The following is a 19,627-nucleotide window of genomic DNA, read 5'->3' as shown; positions in this document are numbered from 1 at the left end:
CCTAGGGTCCCTGCTCTGGCGCTGCCTGTGACTCAAAGTGTGACCTTGGGCAAGGCCCTGTTCCTCTGAGCCTGTTTCCTCCTTGGTCAGGCAAGGATAATGTACATGTCCTGCCCCTTGTTGCCCCGAGATGGCTGGGGACACTGGAGGTACACAGACCTGGTTGTGAATTGTGGTTCCACCATTATGTGTGCCCTTTGTAACCTTGGCAAGTCTCTTCCCTCCTCTGAGACTTGGTTTCCTCTGCTTCGAAGAACTGTGGGGATGATGAGATGCAGCAAGTAAAGGGCTCTTAGGAGTACCATCCCCACCCAGCCCCAGTCCCCCAGTGCCATGGTGAGCTCACACAGGGCTCTGTTCCCGACAGCCCAGGATGCAGCCTGTGAGTGAGATCAGGCAGCTGTCGTGCCAGGGTCTTCTTCCTCCATTGGTGCTGGCTCCCAGGGCCACAGCCTACAGAGCCAGGCCTGGCCTTTGCATCTGGCTGACCATGGCACCCACTCTGGGTTGGGGGCAGGCAATCAACCTGGCTGTCCTCAGCAGCTGGAGAGATGTGGTGTAGAGCAGGGAGGAAAGGCTTGATCACTGTCTTCACATAATTAAAGGTCTGTCAGATGCGAAATGATAATTACAGGAACGATCCTGGATTTGGCGACTTACAGCTTACATCTGTAATCGTGCTGGGGCCTGGCAGTCCTCCTGTGAGGTGGTGGTGATGTCATTCTGTGAACAGAGGAGGAATCTGAGGTCAGAGGTCCTGAGCGATTGACCTACAGCCACACAGCCAGTGGGGAGAAGGGCCCGTGTGAAAATCCAGCTCTTTTGTGTATTCTCCACTCTGTAGTCATTTGACCCCAATATTTCTTACCCTTTGGTTGGCCTTGTTTTGTGTGGTATCAGAGAACCAGCTGCAGGGGAGCAGTGGAGGAGGCAGATTTCAGCTCCACCTCCCGGGGAGCGGGGGGAGGGCAATAACTCCCCTGCCCAGAAGGTCAGTCTCACCAGACACTGTGCACGGGAGGCTTCAGTGGTCTGTGCAGCATGCCGATACTGTCCCCATTTTACAGAGCAGGAAGCTGGGACACAGAGAAGGTAAATGTCTTCCCCAAGGTCACTCAGTCGTGGCCAGTCTGGGATTCAAACCCAATATTGCTAGACTCCCTCAACCCAGCCTCCCATTGTCAGGCTCCATGTCTTGGAAGGAAGAATTTTGAGTCCACAGAAGGACCAGGCAGCATCTGGAAGGAGAGACCGCTTCCCAGGAGCCAGTGGAGTAGAGCAGGGTAAGCTCCTGTCCTGGAGGCTGCAGACACTCTCTCTGCCCCAGGGCAAGGGGACAGGCAGGGGAGCTCTGCGATTCTGAAAGTCTATAACGTTCAGAGAGATGTGTGCAGACTTTAGACCCCAGGTTCTGTTAAGAGACCCAGGGGAGGTGCTCCATAACCTTCAGGGTCCCTAGTAGTGGGAGGGGCAGCTGTGTGCATTTTGGCCTGGGGCTGCAGTCTACAGTGGCAGGGGCCCGTAACCGTGGCAAAAGGCAGCAGCAGAGCCATCCCACCCCAGCGGCCATGTCCATGTGTCCTGTGTGGGGCCAGGGTTGCGGCTGCAGTTGTGCTCTGTGACTCTACGAGCTCCCGCTGGTAATGAGGTCTTTCTCTGTGTTCTTCTCTGAACATGGAGGGCTCTGGGGTGGGTGGGACAGGACAGAGACAAGGAGGGGTGAAGAGAAGACATGACCATCCTCAGGAGACAGTGAGGAGAAGGACTGGCCTTCAGGGAAATTTACCCACAATTGCCCAGATTGCTACAGAGGGGCTCCTGTTCCTGGAGGGTTAGGGTAAGAATGGAAGGAGATGCAGCAACCTCTGGGATGGAGCCTCCAGGATTCTCCATCGCAGCAGTTCCGACCTCAGCCTCCATCCCCTGGGGCAGGAATCAGCATCCTACCCCATCCACAGCCAGGGGCCACTCCTGCCCCAGCTGCTCGCCCTGTCTGGTCCCTCCTTGGGCAGCCTCCAGCACACTCCTCCTGATGCCTACCCTAGGAGCCAGCTGCTCCCCAAGCCCCAGCCCACTCAGCTTTTCTCCTGCTCCCTGAGGGTAAGTCTGGGGCTTACACGATGGTCCTGCCCACTGGTGGCCCTGAGCACCCCTCTGTCGCCCTGTCTCACATCCATACCTCCTTCTGTCCCTCACGCCATAGGTGACCACCACCTTGTGGCCAGCGTGATGCTAGGACCAGGGGACATAGAGACAGCTCAGGCTATTCCTGCCCTGAGGGAGCCCACAGCCCAGTGAGCCAGCCCTCATTATGCGCCTACTGTGTGCCACTTGAAGCCCTTCGGCTCATTTAACAACCTCCCTCCGAGGGAAGGGCTGTTATTCCCATTTACAGCAAGGAGACCAAGGCTCAGAGGGGCCAAGTGACATGCTGAGTGGCAGAGCCAGCTCTTTAGAGCCCGTGCTCTTTCCATCTCCACAATTTACAATTTGATTGAGGGTCACGGTGGTGGGTGCCAAGAGTCTGTGCAGGATGGTCAGGGAGGGGAGGCCTTTGAGGCCTGGAGGGATGGAAAGGCTTCCTGAAGGAGCATCAGGTCTGGCCTAGGGGTCAGAGAGATGGAGGAGAGAAATCCAGGGAACCAGGCTGGACCTGGGATCACCATACTGGGTCCCAGAGGGCAAGGTGGGTTTTGAGGGGAGCTGTTCAGGCTGCCTCCCAAGGGGGGCCTGTAGAGTCCAGTCAGTATGCCTGGGTTCAAATCTTATCCCCACTCCTCCCCTACCTGCTGACCCCTCTGACTCCCCTCCACTCACCCGTGTTGAGCCTTTATGCAAATTAGCAAAAAGCGCCCCTTTCTTAGGACACGACTGCCATGTGCCAGCAAATCATCATAATAAATATGCACATTGATGGTCACCATGATGTGAGTGGCACTTCTTAGGGGGCAGTGCAAAACTTGCTCAGCCATATGTGGTGGCCCTTCTCTGAGCCTCTGTGCAATGGGGGTAGATACCCCTCAATAAACAATCCCTAGTGTTATGCAGACTATGAGAGATGAAGGAGGCCGTGGCCGGGGCATTGAGGCAGCAATCACTGCTCCGTGTCTCTGGGAGCAGGGCCAGATTGGCTTGCTAATGGGTGGAGCGGGCAGGCCTCTCTCTGCTGTAATGTGCCCTGACAAGGACCATTAGTGCCATTGGGGCCTCTTTATCAGTGAAGCTGCTCCCCAGGCCACTTCCTCCAGCTACTTCCTCACTTCCCCTTCCCTTCCTTCCAGCCCCTGCCATTCAGTGTTTTCCTCTGATTGTTCTTAGAGTGACCCCCGCTGCCTGCCTCCCTCTGTGCTAGGGCCTCTTCGTCCCCATCTACAGGCTCCCTGTGGCCTCCGGCTTCAGCTCCCAGGGCTTTAATCCCTAGGTTGACCCAACCCCAGCTCATGCCCTAGTTCTGATCATGGGGTTCCTGACGCCTTGTTGCTTGGGCCCTGCCTGCATTCCTTTCATGCCTGGATGCCTCACCCCCCACCACCGCCAGCTCTAGTTTTGGCTGGTTCCCAGGAGTGGGAGGTGCAGCCCCTCATTCTTGCCCTGCCTTGCTCCACTGTAAGGATTTGGACACGTGAGGACAATGGCCTTTGGGGCATAGGACCCTGGCTGCCATGGGCCCTCCCAGCCCCTGTGGTCTTCCCGGCCCCCTGTCAGCCTTGCCTCTGGGCCCTGCATCATCCCGGCCACAGGACGTCTTCCCAGCGCCTATGGCAGGTTCTCTTACCTTCCCACCTCTAGGGTACTTGCCTGGGACCACACCCATCCTAGGCCGAGGCTCACCCCTCACCTAGGTCCCTCTCAGAACCTTCTCTGCTGGTCAGAGGCACACAGGCCTTGCCCCTGAGGAGGCAAAGTGGTCTCTGTGGACAGACAGCCATCTAGCACTGCCAGCGTGGGCTCTGTAGAAGACTAGGCACTTCTTTGTGGGGATTGGGTGTTAAGCCTGAGGGAAATCTCTTACCCTGGTGAAATGCCAGGGTAGGAGAAAGGGTGTTTCCTCACCTATCATTTCATTATCAAATCTTTCTCAAGTTCCTGTGCCACCTGGAACACAAAGACTGCCTAGATCTCAAGGCACTTATGTACAGCAGGGAGACTGACATGTATAGAGTTCTAGAACTGTGGGGTCTGAGCCATAAGAGAGATGGCTGCATGGGTTACAGAGCTCTGCGGAGATGGGATTCACCCTGCGAGACAGGGTGGTCTTCAGGGAGGAAGCACTCTGGAAGGAGTAGGGGTTTGCCTAATGGAGCAGAGACAGGTTGCTTTCTAGATGGAGGCTCCGGCTGTGTGAAGGCTTGGGGTCTGGAGAGCCTGTTTGGGGAACCATGTGTAATTCTGTGCATGGGGCATAAAGCACAGAGCTGGCCTGGGCCAGACAGAGTAGGCCCTGATATCTACTGAGAAGCTCTGGCCAGTGGGAGACTCAAGCTGGGGCATGACATGACCAGATGGGTGTCAGTCTAAAGACATGGTTCACCCTTTGCGAGACTCAGATGTTTAAGCTGGCGTGGGACTCACCAGCTGCACTCTGCAGGAAATGAAGGCTGTTATGAGCAAAAAAGAATTTGAGGTGGCAAGAGGGATTCTGAGAAAGACTAGTCCTGGGGTGCTGGCTGGAGGATGGTGGAGGGACGGTCATGTGCAGACCCAGACTGCCTCCATGGGAGGCAGGACTGAGTCTAGGGACTCGGTCATTCTCTGGGTGGTGGCTCCTACGGTTCGATTGATCTAGAAGGGCACAAGTCCTGCCCTGCTCCTAGCCAGGGTTTCCCTATTCTTGACCAAGGCTGGGCTTTGCTGTGCCTGGAACTGGAGCTTGTGCCATTCTTGTATCCAGCTGGGGCAGACACAAGTGGCCTACTCTCTGAGAAGCCACCTCCCCAAACCTAAACCTGCTAGAAATACTGGGCCTCAGGGTGTCGTCACCTTTGCCTCTCTGTTTCTGTACAAAGTGAGGCTAAGCAAGGCAGTCTGGCTCTGCACATAACAAGGAGTGGTGGCAGCTGCTCACCCAAGCACAAGTCGCCCAACTGGAGTGACCCACCTGGGCAGGAGGGTCACCCAGGCACCAGCCCTCTTGCCGAAGGTGAGGCATGGAGCAGGCCCTTAGTGGGTATGGAGTCATGGACCATTAGGGTGTGAAGGCCTTTCCTACATTCTAGAGAAGCAGAGGATGTCACAGATACGCTGGTAGTGTGCTGAGTGCTTGCCAAGCCACCTGACTTATATTATCTCATTTAATTCTCCATCAATCCCATGGCATAAGTACTAGTATTGCCCTCATTTCACAGAGGTGAAAACTGAGTTACAGAAAGGATGAGTACTTTGCCCAAAGTTTCACAGCTTGTAAGTGGTGACAGGGATCTGAGGTTCCCAGGTAGACTGATGGTGTCTGCATGGTGTGGGGATGGAGGGATTCTGGACAGTGAGAGGACTTTCCCTCCTTCCTGCCCAATCCTGCATGTGGTCATAAAGTACTAGTGGAGTGGAAGTCGGCTCAGTCTCCATCCTTGCAGAACGCACACTTGTCTGGGGGACACAGTGAGCAGGTCATGGTGTGCAGAGCGTGAGTTTAGACAGAGGGATGCTGATGCTGTGGGAGCAGTGCAGCAGGCATGAGGGTGGCAGGGTGGATCCAGGGAGGCTTCACAGAGGCAGTGATATTTGAGCTGACTTGAAAGGTGAGTGGGAATGTTCAGGGAACAAGCCCACAGACAGTGGCCCTTCCAGGTTGTAGGAAATGGTTGTGGACGTCGAAGCTGGAGAGATCAGGGGGCCACACTCCAGGTCGGCTATCAGTAAGGAGCCATGAAGAGGTTAAACTGGGATGGTTTAGAAACATAGCAGGGAGCCCAGAGGTAGGGCTGCCTCCGGGACTTCACACCCTCAAAAGAAAGGTAGTCTTGGTTCTTCCTCACACTGACCTCTCCTCAAGGGCTGTTGACTTGTTCTGATGATCTCAGCAGTTTCCCGGGATGCAGGATATTCCAAGCTTTTTGTGCTTCCAAGATAAGGGGACGGATGAAAGCAGGGAGAAACCAGAGGTCCAGGAGGAAGTGCCTGCAGATGCCTGAGCTGGCCCCTCAGGAAACAGCAGTGGTGGTATCAGTGTCCCCCGCCACCCCACTTCCACCTGGCTGGAGACGGGTATCTGGCCCAGTGGAGGGAGCAGAACACAGCACTTCTGTACTTCTTCCAGTCCAGAGACCAGGGTGCTGGTCCTGAATCCTCTGCTAACTTGCTGTGTGACCTGGGCAAGTCACTTGGCCTCTCTGGGCCTCAGTGTTTTTCTCGGTAGCAGGGGGTAGAGGTGGAGAAGAACAGTGCCTTCTTTGTAGGCATGTGTGTGAGGGATGTGACTTCACAGACTGTCGATCACTGTGCCTGCACCAAGGGAGCCATCCCCAGAACAGGGAGAGCAGTACATGATGGAAAGGCTGCAGGCCACAGTGAACAGAGCACAGCCCCGGCGGGGAGGCCCTGACTGCCCCTGGCTCTCCACCACTCTGTGACTTTGGGCTTGGTGATGGTGGACAGGTCACTTCCCCTCTCTGAACCTCAGTTTCTCCCAGGGTAAAGAGGGCAGGAATTTCTGCCTGGCAGATTTGGCTACAAAGTGGGAGGGAGGGGGACACATTCTGTTGGGAGGCAGCCTAAGGGGCTGGCCCCTGACCCGCTTAACCCCCTCCTCCTCTGCTCTTCCAGTGGGAGCGCCTCTGGTTCCTGCTCCTCACCTTCACCTTCGGCCTCACGCTCACCTGGCTCTACTTCTGGTGGGAAGTCCACAATGACTATGATGAATTCAACTGGTGAGTGGGGGCAGTGGGCGGGGGAGGAAGGGCCTAGAGCCGGGTAGCCAGCAGCTGGGACCTGGGGGCTGGAGTTAGAGCCTGTCTCCCAGGCTGGCCCTCTGAGCTCTGCCACCAGCTCTCTGTGTGGCCCTGGGCAGGGCCTACTCCCTGGGAGCCTCTGTCCTGCCCACCTCCAGGGCTTTGGTGAGGAGGCTGCTGTGGGACTATAGTGGGAAGTGCCTGAGGTGTGGGTGGGGATTGTATCACAGACTGTCAAGAAAGAAGAGGAGGACACAAAGAGAGATCCATGCCCTGAGGGGAGTCCCTGGGAATTTAGGGAAGGCTTCCTGGAGGAAGAGGCATGGGAACTGGGCCTTAAAGAATGGCTGGGATTGAAACCTGGGGAACTTTAGGGGCTGGTCTTGGAGACTCCTTGGTGCTTGCATTGATGATTCAGCCTGCATTCCTGGCCTCCTGAAGAGGTGGAGGGGAGCCTAAAAGAACAAAGGCTTACAGGAGCCAAAGCCCACTGGGGAGACACAGGACGCTCCTTCCCGGTGCTGTGACCATGGAAAATAGGGACATAAGGCTGGGCCAGGGCTCAGCCGGGGCTGGGGCCTCTGGTCACCCCCTTTGTAGACAAGAAATCTACAGCTCAGAGGTCTCTGCAGAGGAGATAGCCCCAGAGCCTAGGCCTCCTAACTCCCTTAGCCAGGCCCTGGGCAGGGCTGGCAGATGAGCTTGGGGACAGCTCAAGGTCCTTTGTGGGTACCTCAGATCCAAAGGCAGGGCTGTCTGAGCCACTTTCCTGGGTACAGGAGGGGCACCTGTTTTTTTCCTCTTCCCTATTCCATCGCCTGCCTTTTGTTAAGCAGTGGGAGGTCATGGGAGGAGGGCAAGGACCCAGGGTTCCATTGACAGATAAGGAAACAGGCCCAGGTCACACAGCCAGTTGGGGACAGAGCTGGGGCTTGGAAGCCTGGCTCCTCACTCCCCATCCATTGCTGTTCTTTCCTTTTTTTTTTTTTTTGGAGACGGAGTCTTGCTCTGTTGCCCAGGCTGGAGTGCAGTGGCACAATCTCAGCTCACTGCAAGCTCCGCATTCCGGGTTCATGCCATTCTCCTGCCTCAGCCTCCCGAGTTGCTGGAACTACAGGTGCCCGCCACCACGCCCAGCTAAGTTTTTGTATTTTTAGTAGAGACGGGGTTCACCGTGTTAGCCAGGATTGTCTCAATCTCCTGACCTCGTGATCCGCCTGCCTCGGCCTTTCAAAGTGCTGGGATTACAGGTGTGAGCCACCGCGCCTGGCCTATTCCTTCCTTTTGATCAGATGTTCAGGTCAGCGTGGCCGTGAGCAAGTCCCCGGTGCTCTCTGAGCCTCTCCTTCTGTAAATGGGATAACTCCGACCTCATCAGGTCTTTCTGAGGATGAACTGAGATGATGGACACAACAGAGCTCAAAGCTCTACCTAAACATGAGGGCTGCTTCCTGGGAGACCACATCTCTAGCTGGGAGGCAGCATGATGTTAGTATTTGGGATTTTCAGGACCCTGGGCTTCTGACAGGCTGTGGTTTAGGATTCTGTGATGATCCTGGGACTCTGTTCATGGAGCTGGGTGTCCACTTTTCCCCGCATGGCACCAGGCTGTACCTCTGTTATTAATGAACGTAATCAAGAATATGCTGCGGTCCCACCCCTGCTCTGCGGCAGCCAAGCAAGATGAGCCAGAGCCCCGGCAGAGTCCCAGAGGTGGCCTCTGGCCTTTATTAAATGCCATAAATCAATTATTCATCTTTGCAGATGTCCAAAGCATGGGCACCATCATGAGTAAATGGGAACGTTCCCTATTGGTCCTCAACTGCAGACCCGGATAGTTCTTCCAAACTGGAAGTCTGCTGCCTAGAAGATCATCAAGTCTACCCCCATCATGTACAGATGGGGAAATGGAGGCCCAGAGAGGGGCAAGACTCATTCATGGTCACACAACCAGTTAGTGCCAAAAACATGAATTGAGGACAGACTGAAGAGACTAAGGCTTAGAGAGGTTAAGTAGCCTTTCCAATGTCACACAGCAAGAAGCAGACAGATCTGGGACAGGAACTTCAGCCTGCCTGACTGTATCATGTCCATGGAGCCACCCACTCTACCCAGAAAGTGAACTCCCTGTCACTGGGAGATTTAGGCGGAGGATGGGTTCCTGCTCTGTCGGGGAGGTGGCAAGGGGAGGCCTGCCTGGCACTTAGGGATGCCTGGAGACCTGCAGCTTCTTCAGCCTGTCACCTCAGTTTCTTGGAGTCAGTGCTGGGGTTCAGGATGCCCTGGCCCAGTCCTGATGGTCTCAAGAGTCTCTGGGAACCAGGCACAATGACTCATGCCTGTAATCTCAGCACGTTGGGAGGCCCGGCAGGCAGGTCACATGAGTCCAAGGTGTTCAAGATCAGCCTGGGCAACGTGAAAAAACCCCACCTCTACAAAAACTACAAAAAATTAGCCAGGTATGGTGGCATATGCCTGTGGTCCCAGCTACTCAGGAGGCTGAGGTGGGAGGATTGCTTGAGCCTGGGAGGTGGAGGTTGCAGTGCAGTGAGCCGAGATCTCATTTTACCCCATTCTGTAAAATGGGAGTAACGCTGACCTTATCAGATCTCTCTGAGGATGAAATGAGATGATGAACATGAGAAGATTGAAAGCTCTACCTAAACATGAGGGCTGCTTCCTGGGACACCACATCTGTAGCTGGGAGACCACTGCACTCCAGGCTGGGCAACAGAGTGATACTCTGTCTCAAAAAAAAAAAAAAAAAAAAAAAAAAAAATCTCTGAGAATAATTCAATTCATATAGTAAGAGGGTGTGAGTGACAGCCAGGGATCAGCACTAGACAGGAAGGCCAGGGAGGGCCGTCTGGGCTGTTGCTGTCCTGAAGGACCTCCCTGTCAAAAGGGGTCACACTTGAGAGACAAATGGGACCAGAACATCTTTCAGGAATAGTTATCAGGAGCAAGTCTTGCCCCTCTTCAGGCCTCAGTTTCCCAACTGTATGATAAGGTGAGTGCCTTCAGTGATCTGCCAGGCAGTAGATTTTCCCCTGGACTCTGAGGGTGAGGGCCAGGGAGGGCAAATGCCCCATGGGGTCTTCCTGGTGTCCCTTCCCAGCTCTCTGGCAAGGTCCCAGATGACAGCAGGCTGAAGCTGCCTGGTGCTGACTCGGATTTTCTAATGACCTTGAACAAGTTGCTGCCTCTTTCAAGCCTCAGTTTCCCCCTTTGTACAAGGAGGATGTAGGTGGTTCATTCTTTGCGGAGAGCATCTAAGCACTATCTATCAGGCCCCTTAAAAAGTTCATTCCCACCAGGCACAGTGGTGTGTGCCTATAGTCCCAGGCACCAGGGAGGCTGAGACAGGAGGATCGCTTGAGCCCAGGAATTCAAGTTCACCCTGGGCAACAGAGCAAGACCCTGTCTCAAAAAGAAATTCATTCTCTTTGACCCTATAATTGTATCTGTAGGAATCTATCCTCAGGAAGTAATCAAAAATACAGAAAGATATGTATAAAAATTTCATTTTTATGTTAATTTATAATAGTGAAGAATTAGAAAGTATTTCATGCCACTAGTAGGGAGCTGGTTACATATGGTACATTAATTCAGTGGAAAACCATGTGGCTGTTTTAAAAATCACATTTTCTCAGGATTTTTACTGGCATAAGTAAATGCTTGTGTTGAGAAGACAGTTGGCCAGGCATAGTGTCTCACGCCTATAATCCCAGCACTTTGAGAGGCTGAGGTAGGAGGATCACTTGAGCTCAGGAGTTTGAGATCAGCCTGGGCAACATGGCAAGACCCTGCCTCAACAAAAAATACAAAAAAAAAAAAAATTAGCCAGATGTGGTGGTGGGTGCCTGTGGTTCCAGCTGAGGTAGGAGGATTGCTTGAGCCCAGGAGGTCAAAGCTTCAGTGAGCCATGTCCACATCCCTACATTCCAGCCTCAGTGACAGAGACCCTGTCTCAAACAAACAAACAAAAACCAGGAAAGTTTAGAGTACTTACCATGCGTCTCACCTCACTTTATCCTCATGAGACCCCATAAAAGGCACTTTCTTATCCCCATCCTATAGGTGAGGAAACTAAGTCTCAGAGAAGTCAAGTATTACATTCGGTCAATTCTAAGACCCCCAATTTTCACATTTTAACATTGAAGTTGAGATGACAGTCACAAGTGATGGCATCTTAGACTCAGTGAAGCCTGTCCTCCACAAGGTCCCGCAAGACAGTGAAAAGCAGAGAAGACAGGGGGTTTGAATCCAGCCTGCGTGCCTCACTTCAAAGCCTGTGCTCCTGACTGTGTTGCTTTGTGCAATGGGGTCCTGGCTTTGCTGTTTATACAAACATATAGGCACAGGGGCGGGGGAACCCACAGGAGGAAGATCCAGCACAGTCTTGGGAATGATTACTTCTGGCCAATAGGATTATGGGGCATTATTTTCTCCTTTACATTTCTTGGTCCCCAGGTGGCTGCCATGAGCAGGCATGGTACAGCATCAGGCAAATGCTGAGTCTCGTTGCTGGGTGGGCAGGGCCTGGTCATTGAGCCCAGCCTGTGGTCTGTGTGGAGGCTCAGACCATCTTGATTCCTGGGCCAGGCAGTGGCCTGGTGGAGGTCTGACCCCTGCCCCCTCTCCTCCTGGCAGGTACCTCTACAACCGCATGGGCTACTGGAGCGACTGGCCCGTGCCCATCCTTGTGACCACAGCTGCTGCCTTTGCGTACATCGCTGGCCTCCTGGTACGTGGGGCTGTTTCGGAGGGCAGGTGGCCCTGCTCCCAGGGGAAGGGAGACTGGGCCTGTGCTAGGCTGATGGAGGGTGCCACCCTAGTATAAAGGGGAAAGTTGTATTGTAGGAATGTTGTATTTATAGGAATCTATCCTAAGGAAGTAATCAAAAATACAGAAAGATATGTATAAAATTTTTATTTTTATGTTAATTTGTAATAGCAACTAATCAGAAGCTATTTCATGCCACTAGTAGGAAGTTGGCTACATATGGCACATGAATTCAGATTTTGCCCAGGGCCTCTAGGGCTGCTGCACCTCTGAGGCCTGGGTCCCCCAGGGGAGGAAGTCCTCTTGCTTTTGCCCATCTCTCTAGGCTGCCCCTTCCTGGAATGTTTGCCCTGGACCCAGTGAGAGCTGTTCTGGCTGAGAGGGCCCACTGCAGGCTTCCTCTTACAGGAGCCTCTGCTTTGGATTCTTGCTCCCAATATTCCACTCACTGAGATGCAGGTGGATCCCCCCATGCTGGACTGGGGGCTCCTTGGGGACATGCTCAAGTCTGTTTCAGAATCCCAGGGACTGGAACTCCCAAAATGTTTGATGAATGAAGTTGCATAGTCCAAGTACAGCAGCTCCCAGTGACCTCTTAATGGGGAATCCCACAAAGGAAGAACCTAGAGGCCTGGAATCATCTGGGAGGAGGCCAGGCTCAGGCTGGCTAGTCTGGGCTGGGCTGGGGAGGGCAGGGCATTCCCATTGCCTGGAGGGAGGTTTGCTACCTCTGCCCAGGCTCAGACCCAGAGCAGCAGTGGGGAGCAGGGTGTTTGAGAAAGTGGCAAAGTCTTCCCGCCCACACGGGTCTGACAATCACCCTGTGGGCCCCTCCTCAGGTCCTGGCACTATGTCACATTGCCGTGGGGCAGCAGATGAACCTGCACTGGCTGCACAAGGTAAGGGCCGCCTCAGCTGGGGCGGGGAGAGGGCAGGGGAAGCTGGAGGTGGCAGCAGCAGAGGAAGGGCCTGGCCACCGTATCCCTCCCCGGATCACTGTTAGAATTGTTCTCATAGCTAATACTGAGCACTCACTATGCACCAAGCACGTTTCTCACAACCTCGCCCGTCTTCACTCACTTAACGCTCACGGCAACCTTGTGATGTAGGTACTGCTATCATTCCATTTTGTGGTTGGGGAAACTGAAGTACAAAGAGGTTAATTAACTTGCCTAAGGTTCCCAGTTTAAACATGGAAGATCCAGGTTCCTGGTCCCGTAGTCATGCGATTAACCAGCAGAGCTCCACAGCTCATACCGTAGCACCCACCCTCGGGGGCCCTGCCTCGGGTCTCACCTGCCTCTTCCTTCTTTGGTGAGCTCTTTTGAAAACTGTGATCTGGTGATGGCATTCCCCAACTTAAAGCCTTTTCACCACTCCCAGGATGACCCAAACTTCTCTACCTGGCATGATCTGGCCCCTGCTCATCTCCCAACCCGTCATGGGACAGTCACCCTCAGCTTCTGCTACATGAGACATCCCATGCTCTCCCAGCATGTCTGCCTCCCTCCCCTGTTTAGCACTTTGCTCTTGTCCTCCCTTTCTCTCTCAGACCCCTTCCTCAGTACCTCTCCTACATACACAGGCTTCTCTCCCGGGACTTCCTCAGCCCCTGCAGCCCCCACTGCTACATGTCTGAAGAGCTGTGTTTTTGTGTTTTTAGTATTCGTCTGGCTCCTGACCCCGACCCATCCAGTCGAGGTGCTCCTTGCAGGCCAGAGTTAACCTCCATCTCCCTGTTCCCAGTAACCCCCTCAGGGCTGGGCCCAAAGCAGACAGGCTTCACACAATTCTGGAGCCTTAACTCTCTGCCTTACGTCCGTTGCAGGCATAGTGCTGAAGTGTGTTTCTGATGCCTGGCCTTCTTGAGGCCCTGGTGGGCACAGAGTGGTACCCAGCTTAACAAGACAGAGCCCCTCCCTCTCAGGAACATTTGGATCATCTCCCTTTCCCCAGAGCCTGGCTCCCTGTGGGCCTGCCATTTAGGAAAGGGCAGAAATGTTCAGAAACTGCCATGAGCCCATGAGATGGGGCCAGAGTGACTCCAAGGGTAGGGGCTCACTTCTAGCTGGAAGACGGATGTGGAACAGGAAAGGAAGAGGGGATGGCATGAGCCTGGGTTGGGCTGTGTGGAGTGGGAGGTGCCTGTGAGCATCCAGGAAGGCACTGAGGTTGGTTTGTTACACAGGCCTGGAGCTTGGGAGTCAGACCCCAGAGACTGAAGTCTTAGAGTGATAGGAGCCATGAGCAGCCCCTGGTCCCTCCACCTTCCTCCTGCCCCTCACTCTACTCACAGGCCTCCTCTGGGCTTCCACTGTCCCCTCTGTGAGGGACTTTCTTCTCCTGGCCACAAAGCTGGCATTTGAAAGAACTGCACCAGCTGGCACCCTAGGTGCAGCTGGCACATGCTGTGGTCACCTTCTGGGGCCATGCCTGGCTCTCAGCAGGTAAGGTCACACCTGCTTGATTCTAGTGGAGAGACCTATAGAGCCGCTGAGCCAGCTGGAGCTGGCAGATCAATGTAGGGAAGCAGATCCCATTGTCCATGCTGGTGCCAGCTGCCAAGGTGCCTTCCTCTGCCCTCTGGCCCTCTGTGTGATCGCAGCATGAGCAGGGTCCTTCCAGGTGGAGCTGACCCAGAGCTAGGCCCGCCCCACCAGGAGGGAGTTCCCCAGAGCTCAGAGTGTTCCAGCAGGGCCTGGAAATTCTCTTGTTTCCAAGATGCTGTGATTTGATTCTAAAATTCTAAGGACAGTTTATTCTTTTTTGCTTGTTTTGTTTTAATTAATTTTTGACCATGTAATACATCGACATGATTCAAAATACAAAAAGCACAAAAAAGTATGCAAAGAAAGTCTCCTCACTATCTTTCCAGACAGATTGTAAGCACATGCACATGTACATATGCATTTCTTTTTTCTTTGAACACAAACAGTCGCCTACTCCACCCTCTGTTCTGCACCTTAACAGAATTCTTGAAGCTTGTTCTTCCCTGCATTAAAGCATCCCTGTTGGTGTCCATCCCTTTCTCCTGCTCCCTGGTCTGGATATTCCCTGATTCCCTAGGCATCTAGCCAGTTCCCTGTTGATAGACCAGATCAACATCCTAGCTGCTTTCTGTCTTTTGCCAGGACGATGTGGCGGTGACCTGGGAGAGGAATTTCTGGGTGAAGAATGTGTACTTTCATCATTTTGATCTTGCCAAATGGCCTCCTTGCCAAGTGCCACCGATTCATGCTCTCTTAGCAATGGATGGTTGTTCTATAAAAACACCCTTGCCCATAAAGCATCAGCTGACTTATTGGCTTTTGTCAGCCTGATGGGTGAAAAATGGTATCTTGCTGTAGTTTTCATTTGCATTTCCCTTCGGGTGAGTTAGATTCAGCATTTTTCACATGTTTGGTTTGAGTAACTTGTGTTTTCTTTTCTATAAAACTGTCTCTTCATATCTTTTGCCATTTTTGCCATTGCTTTTTGCTTATTCATTTGCAGGAACTCTTTATAGATGTGGGAAATTAGCCATTTGGCTAACAAACTGCAAATAATTCTTCCTAGTTTGTCATTCATCCTTTGACTTTGTTCATTGTGTTTTTACCATGGGGATATATATTTTTTTTATTGTTACACACTTGAATCTGTCATCTCTTGATAACTCCTTGGTTTTGTGTCAGACTCAGAAAGGTCTTTCCCACTCCAAGATTATAAAAATTTCTCTATGGTGTCACTTGGTAATTATATATTTCCATGTTTTTAACATTTAATTTTTTCTCTTTTTGGAAGCTATTTTGGGGTATAGTGTGATCTTACTCTGTTCTTTTTAGATGGCTTCCCAATGTTCCCAACTCTCTCTACTGAGAATTTGTCCTTTACTCATTTGAGATGCTATTTTTATCATATACTAAATTTTCTTTATGTATTCAGATCTGTTTCTGAACTTTTTGCTTATTTTCATTTATCTATCTGGTCTTATATCAGTATCACAGCACTCTAAAGACCACAGTTTTATAGTATGTTTTAATCATGAACTTTATTTTGAGAGTCTCTGGTTCCCCTGGGTCCTGAGGAGGGGAGGACAGAGATGCTCAGGACAGGGTAAGAGGGAGCCATTCACAGCAGGCTAGGTGCTGAGTAGATCTGGTGCCCATATGGGGACCAGATCTCCTGCCTTCTCCTCCCTAGTCTGCCAAAATCTCCTGTTTCCCAGAAATCTCTCCCAGGTGAGTGTTCAAGAGAAATTGATGTACCCAGGAGGTGAGGGAGCAGGCTGAAGGGTTCTTGGGAGCTTTACAGTAAACAGGAGGCCCTTTCACTGAGATGCCCTGCTTCCTGTCCCACCTACCACCCTCTGTGAGGTGCTTTGGTTACAGCTCACACCTCCCCAGCCTGCCCTGAGCACACTGCACCGCTCTTGTGTCCTCGCCTGACTCCCCTGTCTCAGTGGCAACAGCCCCCAACCCAGGACCTGCACAGAGGAGGTGTCTGTCAGGGACCCAACCTGAACCCCAGAGAGAAGCACTGGGTACCACATGGCCCCAAGGCAAGTTACTAGCTGGGGCTTCTGCCTCCTACCAAGCCTCCATCAGCCTCTACCTGCCATCTGCTGTGTCTACTTCATCATCTCTCCTGGTGAATTCAGACTTCTCTCCATGCACTGGCCCAAGCTTTATGGTTTTTGCTGGTGTCCAGCCTCTGTCCCTCCAGCAGCAGCTTAAGGCAGGCACATTCGCTGAGCGCCTCCTGCGTGTGCCAGGCACTGTGTTCACCATAACAGCAGTAACCATCATTTATCGGGTGCTGACCACATGTGTCGGGCACCTTTCACTCAGAAAATCACAATCATTTCACTCCTTACGACAACCCTTTTCCCATGATATGCTTACTTTTTAAAATGATACCACTGATACTTAGTAAGCATTTTCTTCTGACCAGCCATTGTACTAATCATTTCACTTGCATTTCCTCATTGATCTTCCCCAACCGCCTTCCAGGTAGGTACTCACTATCCCTATTTCACAGCTCTGGAAAGGTTCCTGGAGAGGATGTGGAAAGATCCCCAATAGGTAGCAGAGCCAGGATTTGACTGAAGACCGTGACTCAAGTGAGGCTCTTAACCCTGGGCCAACTGTCTGCCATTTGGACTGCAAATCCCAGAGGTCAGATACCCCTAAGAGGCCAGCCGTTGCACCTCTGCAAGGCAGGATTCCACCTTCTCTCGGGTCCCAGCACCCTGGCCAGACTCATCGAGTGAATGAAAGACTCTATTGTATCCCCTGTTCCCACCATTGCCATCACAAGCCATAGTCCCACGAGGACAGAGAACTCAAGGCCACTTTCTCAGAGGAGGACGGTGGTCTGTCTCTAGGCCTCTAGGGTGGGATTCATCCTTCTCAGTCAGATTTCAGGAGCGACGGTGGTTGCATTGTTGGGTGTCAGTGCTATTGCTGTGACTTAATGATGCAAGGTAGGGGGAGTCCCACAGACACTGAACATGCAGTGATGTTGCTGAGCGTGATGATTACCGCCAAAGCACCTGTGGAACCCAGAGATAATAACATTTTTAATTGTATTAGGGTTTGGGGAATCAGTTTTATTGCAGGTCATTTCCATTAACAGTTAGGTATTGTGATGAGATGCTCCCAGAAACCGCCCTTAACTCGCTGTGTGTAGGGCCTCCTCCCACGATGGCCACAAGGGGGCAGCTGCGCGCCGGGGTCAGCCGGGAGGAGGGGCCTGAGTGCCGAGGGCGGGGTTCTCAGGGGTTCGGAGGCGCGGCTGGGCCTCCCTGAGACTGCACAGCCCAGCGTGCTGTCAGAGAAAGCGCACACCCCCTCACCCCCTGAGATGGGCAGAAGGTGTTCGCTTCTGGTTCTGCCCCTTCGAAGCTCCGCAGCCGGCTGTTCCGCTTCCCGTGTGTGAGATGAGGATACCCATACCTCCGCTGAACCAACCTGGGGACCACGCGAAGCACCCCCACAGGCCCAGGCACGCTTGTGCCTCTTCCCGCCCTGAGCCCTGAGCCCTGAGCCCTGAGCCCGCATGTCGCAGCCCCTCCAGCTGCTCACCTGTCTCGGCCTCACTCGCGTCTCTTGGGGGAACAGCCATCAGTTTCCAGGCTGATGGGCTGGAATGAAAAGCCCCCAAAGGGAAACTTCATCCCAGGCGAGACTCAGCCTTCCCCGCCAGCGAGTGAAGGTCCCTGGGCAGGGAGCGGAGATGCTGGCCACCGCCCCACGCTCATCGTCTAGAAATGCCACTGTCCCTGCTCAGCGTCAGAGGGTTCTTGGCCGCTACTGCCTCTGGGAAAAGTTGCCTCGGGAGAAAGGGAGTGAGGGCCCTGCCAGCAGTGAGAATGGCTCCAGGGAGGCAGGGCAGCCGGCAGTGCTGTGGGAGGACAGGCCTTTGGAGGGAGGTGGGAGACGAGTCTAGAGAAACCAGGGAGACGGAGGTGGCGGCTTTGACCCTTGCAGAGACTGGGAGCTGCGGGAGACTTTGGAGGAGAGCCACAACCTGGGCTTTAGAGAGACAGGCCTCGGGATGGGGAGGGTGGTGGGTGGAGTGAGATCCACGGCCAGGGGCGAGGGGCTGGGGGCCAAGGAGCCGAAAACCTCTGCTGAGCTTCGCGTGGTTGAAGATTTCAGGTCTTCCCTGTCCCTAGAGATCTCTGTCCCTTGGAGGTGCCACCTCATCCTCCATGAGAGCTGTGCTTTGCTTTCTTCTGGAGGCTGCAAGGAGGGTGGCCCCCATCACGGTGGACCTGGATGCTGGGAGTCTGGGAGAGGGCAGACCGTGGAGATGGGGCAAGTGGAGCTGTGTTTCACCACCCACCCCTGCCTGAAGTGCCACTGTGAGCCCAGCCCAGAGTGCCAGGCTGGGCTACACTCCAGGCTCCTGCAGTGGACCCAGGTCCTCAGCCTCCTTCCCCTAAGGCCTGGGCATGGCCTTGGCAAGTGGGTTTCCTCCTCTGCCGTGCCAAGCCGAGAGTACAGGGAGGCTGGGGTGCCAAGCCGAGAGTACAGGGAGGCTGGGGTGCCAAGCCGAGAGTACAGGGAGGCTGGGCAGGGTGTGACTAATCTGCCTTGGGTGGGACTAATCTGCCAGGCCCAGGGAGGTATCCCTACTGAATGTTCTTCCTCCTCACAGCTCCCTCCTCCTCCTGTCCCCATCCTCCCTTTCATTTCTCACTGTCCCTTCCTCATTGGGTCTGCCGGCCTCCTCCTGCCTCAGTCTCTCCCTGCCATGTCTGTCTGCCGGTCTCTGGTTTCCTGGCAGCCCATGCCTGTCTCTTTCCTCCCTCCCCTCTGCCCTGCTCCATTGGCCTCTCCTGCTCTCCCTGTCTCTCCCTTTGGTGCCTCTCTCAGACACACTGGGAACCCTCCCGCCCACTCTGAGTCTGTCTGGTGTCTCTTCCCCCTCCAGATCGGGCTGGTAGTCATCCTGGCGTCCACAGTGGTGGCCATGTCGGCCGTGGCCCAGCTGTGGGAGGACGAGTGGGAGGTGCTGCTGATCTCCCTGCAGGTGAGTGGGGAGGGGGCCTGGGTGGCTGCTCCCCCAGGACCCTCACAACAACAGCCTTTCTGTCATTTCCCTTCCTCTAGACCAAGGCCCAAAGAGGGGCAGGGAGGGGCCCAGAGTCACAGAGCAGGTCAGAACTAGGGAGGATGCCAGGGTCCTGAGGCTCCCAGTGTCCTCAGTTGGCAGATGGAGACAGGGTTGCCTGCCCATGGGCAGAAGTAGGAGGCTGGTGACACAGGGTCTGGGCAGAGCTGGGCGTCATTGGTCTCCCTTCCCTCTCCCTGCACGCAGGGCACAGCGCCATTCCTGCATGTGGGGGCCCTGGCAGCAGTCACCGTGCTCTCCTGGATTGTGGCAGGACAGTTTGCCCGCGCAGAGCGGACCTGTGAGTAGAACTGTGAAGGGCCTGCCCCTCCAATCCCTGCAGGTGCCAAGACCAGCTGGC

General features: G+C 53.9%; 1 protein-coding gene across 5 annotated transcripts in view; it reads left to right on the top strand.

Annotated features, from left to right (window-relative positions):
- GDPD5 (glycerophosphodiester phosphodiesterase domain containing 5) overlaps positions 1 to 19,627 on the top strand; it is a 92,057-nt gene that overhangs the window by 57,924 nt on the left and 14,506 nt on the right. For all 5 annotated transcript variants that reach the window (XM_050756183.1, XM_050756184.1, XM_050756178.1 and 2 more), the window contains 5 exons: positions 6,760 to 6,863; positions 11,538 to 11,631; positions 12,510 to 12,569; positions 19,087 to 19,185; positions 19,474 to 19,567. In XM_050756183.1, the coding sequence (XP_050612140.1) occupies positions 6,760 to 6,863; positions 11,538 to 11,631; positions 12,510 to 12,569; positions 19,087 to 19,185; positions 19,474 to 19,567 (451 nt within the window). The remainder of the gene's footprint in view (positions 1 to 6,759; positions 6,864 to 11,537; positions 11,632 to 12,509; positions 12,570 to 19,086; positions 19,186 to 19,473; positions 19,568 to 19,627) is intronic.

Source organism: Macaca thibetana, chromosome 14 (assembly GCF_024542745.1).
Source record: "Macaca thibetana thibetana isolate TM-01 chromosome 14, ASM2454274v1, whole genome shotgun sequence".
Taxonomy (NCBI): domain Eukaryota; kingdom Metazoa; phylum Chordata; class Mammalia; order Primates; family Cercopithecidae; genus Macaca; species Macaca thibetana.
This window is presented reverse-complemented; position numbering and strand designations above follow the sequence as displayed.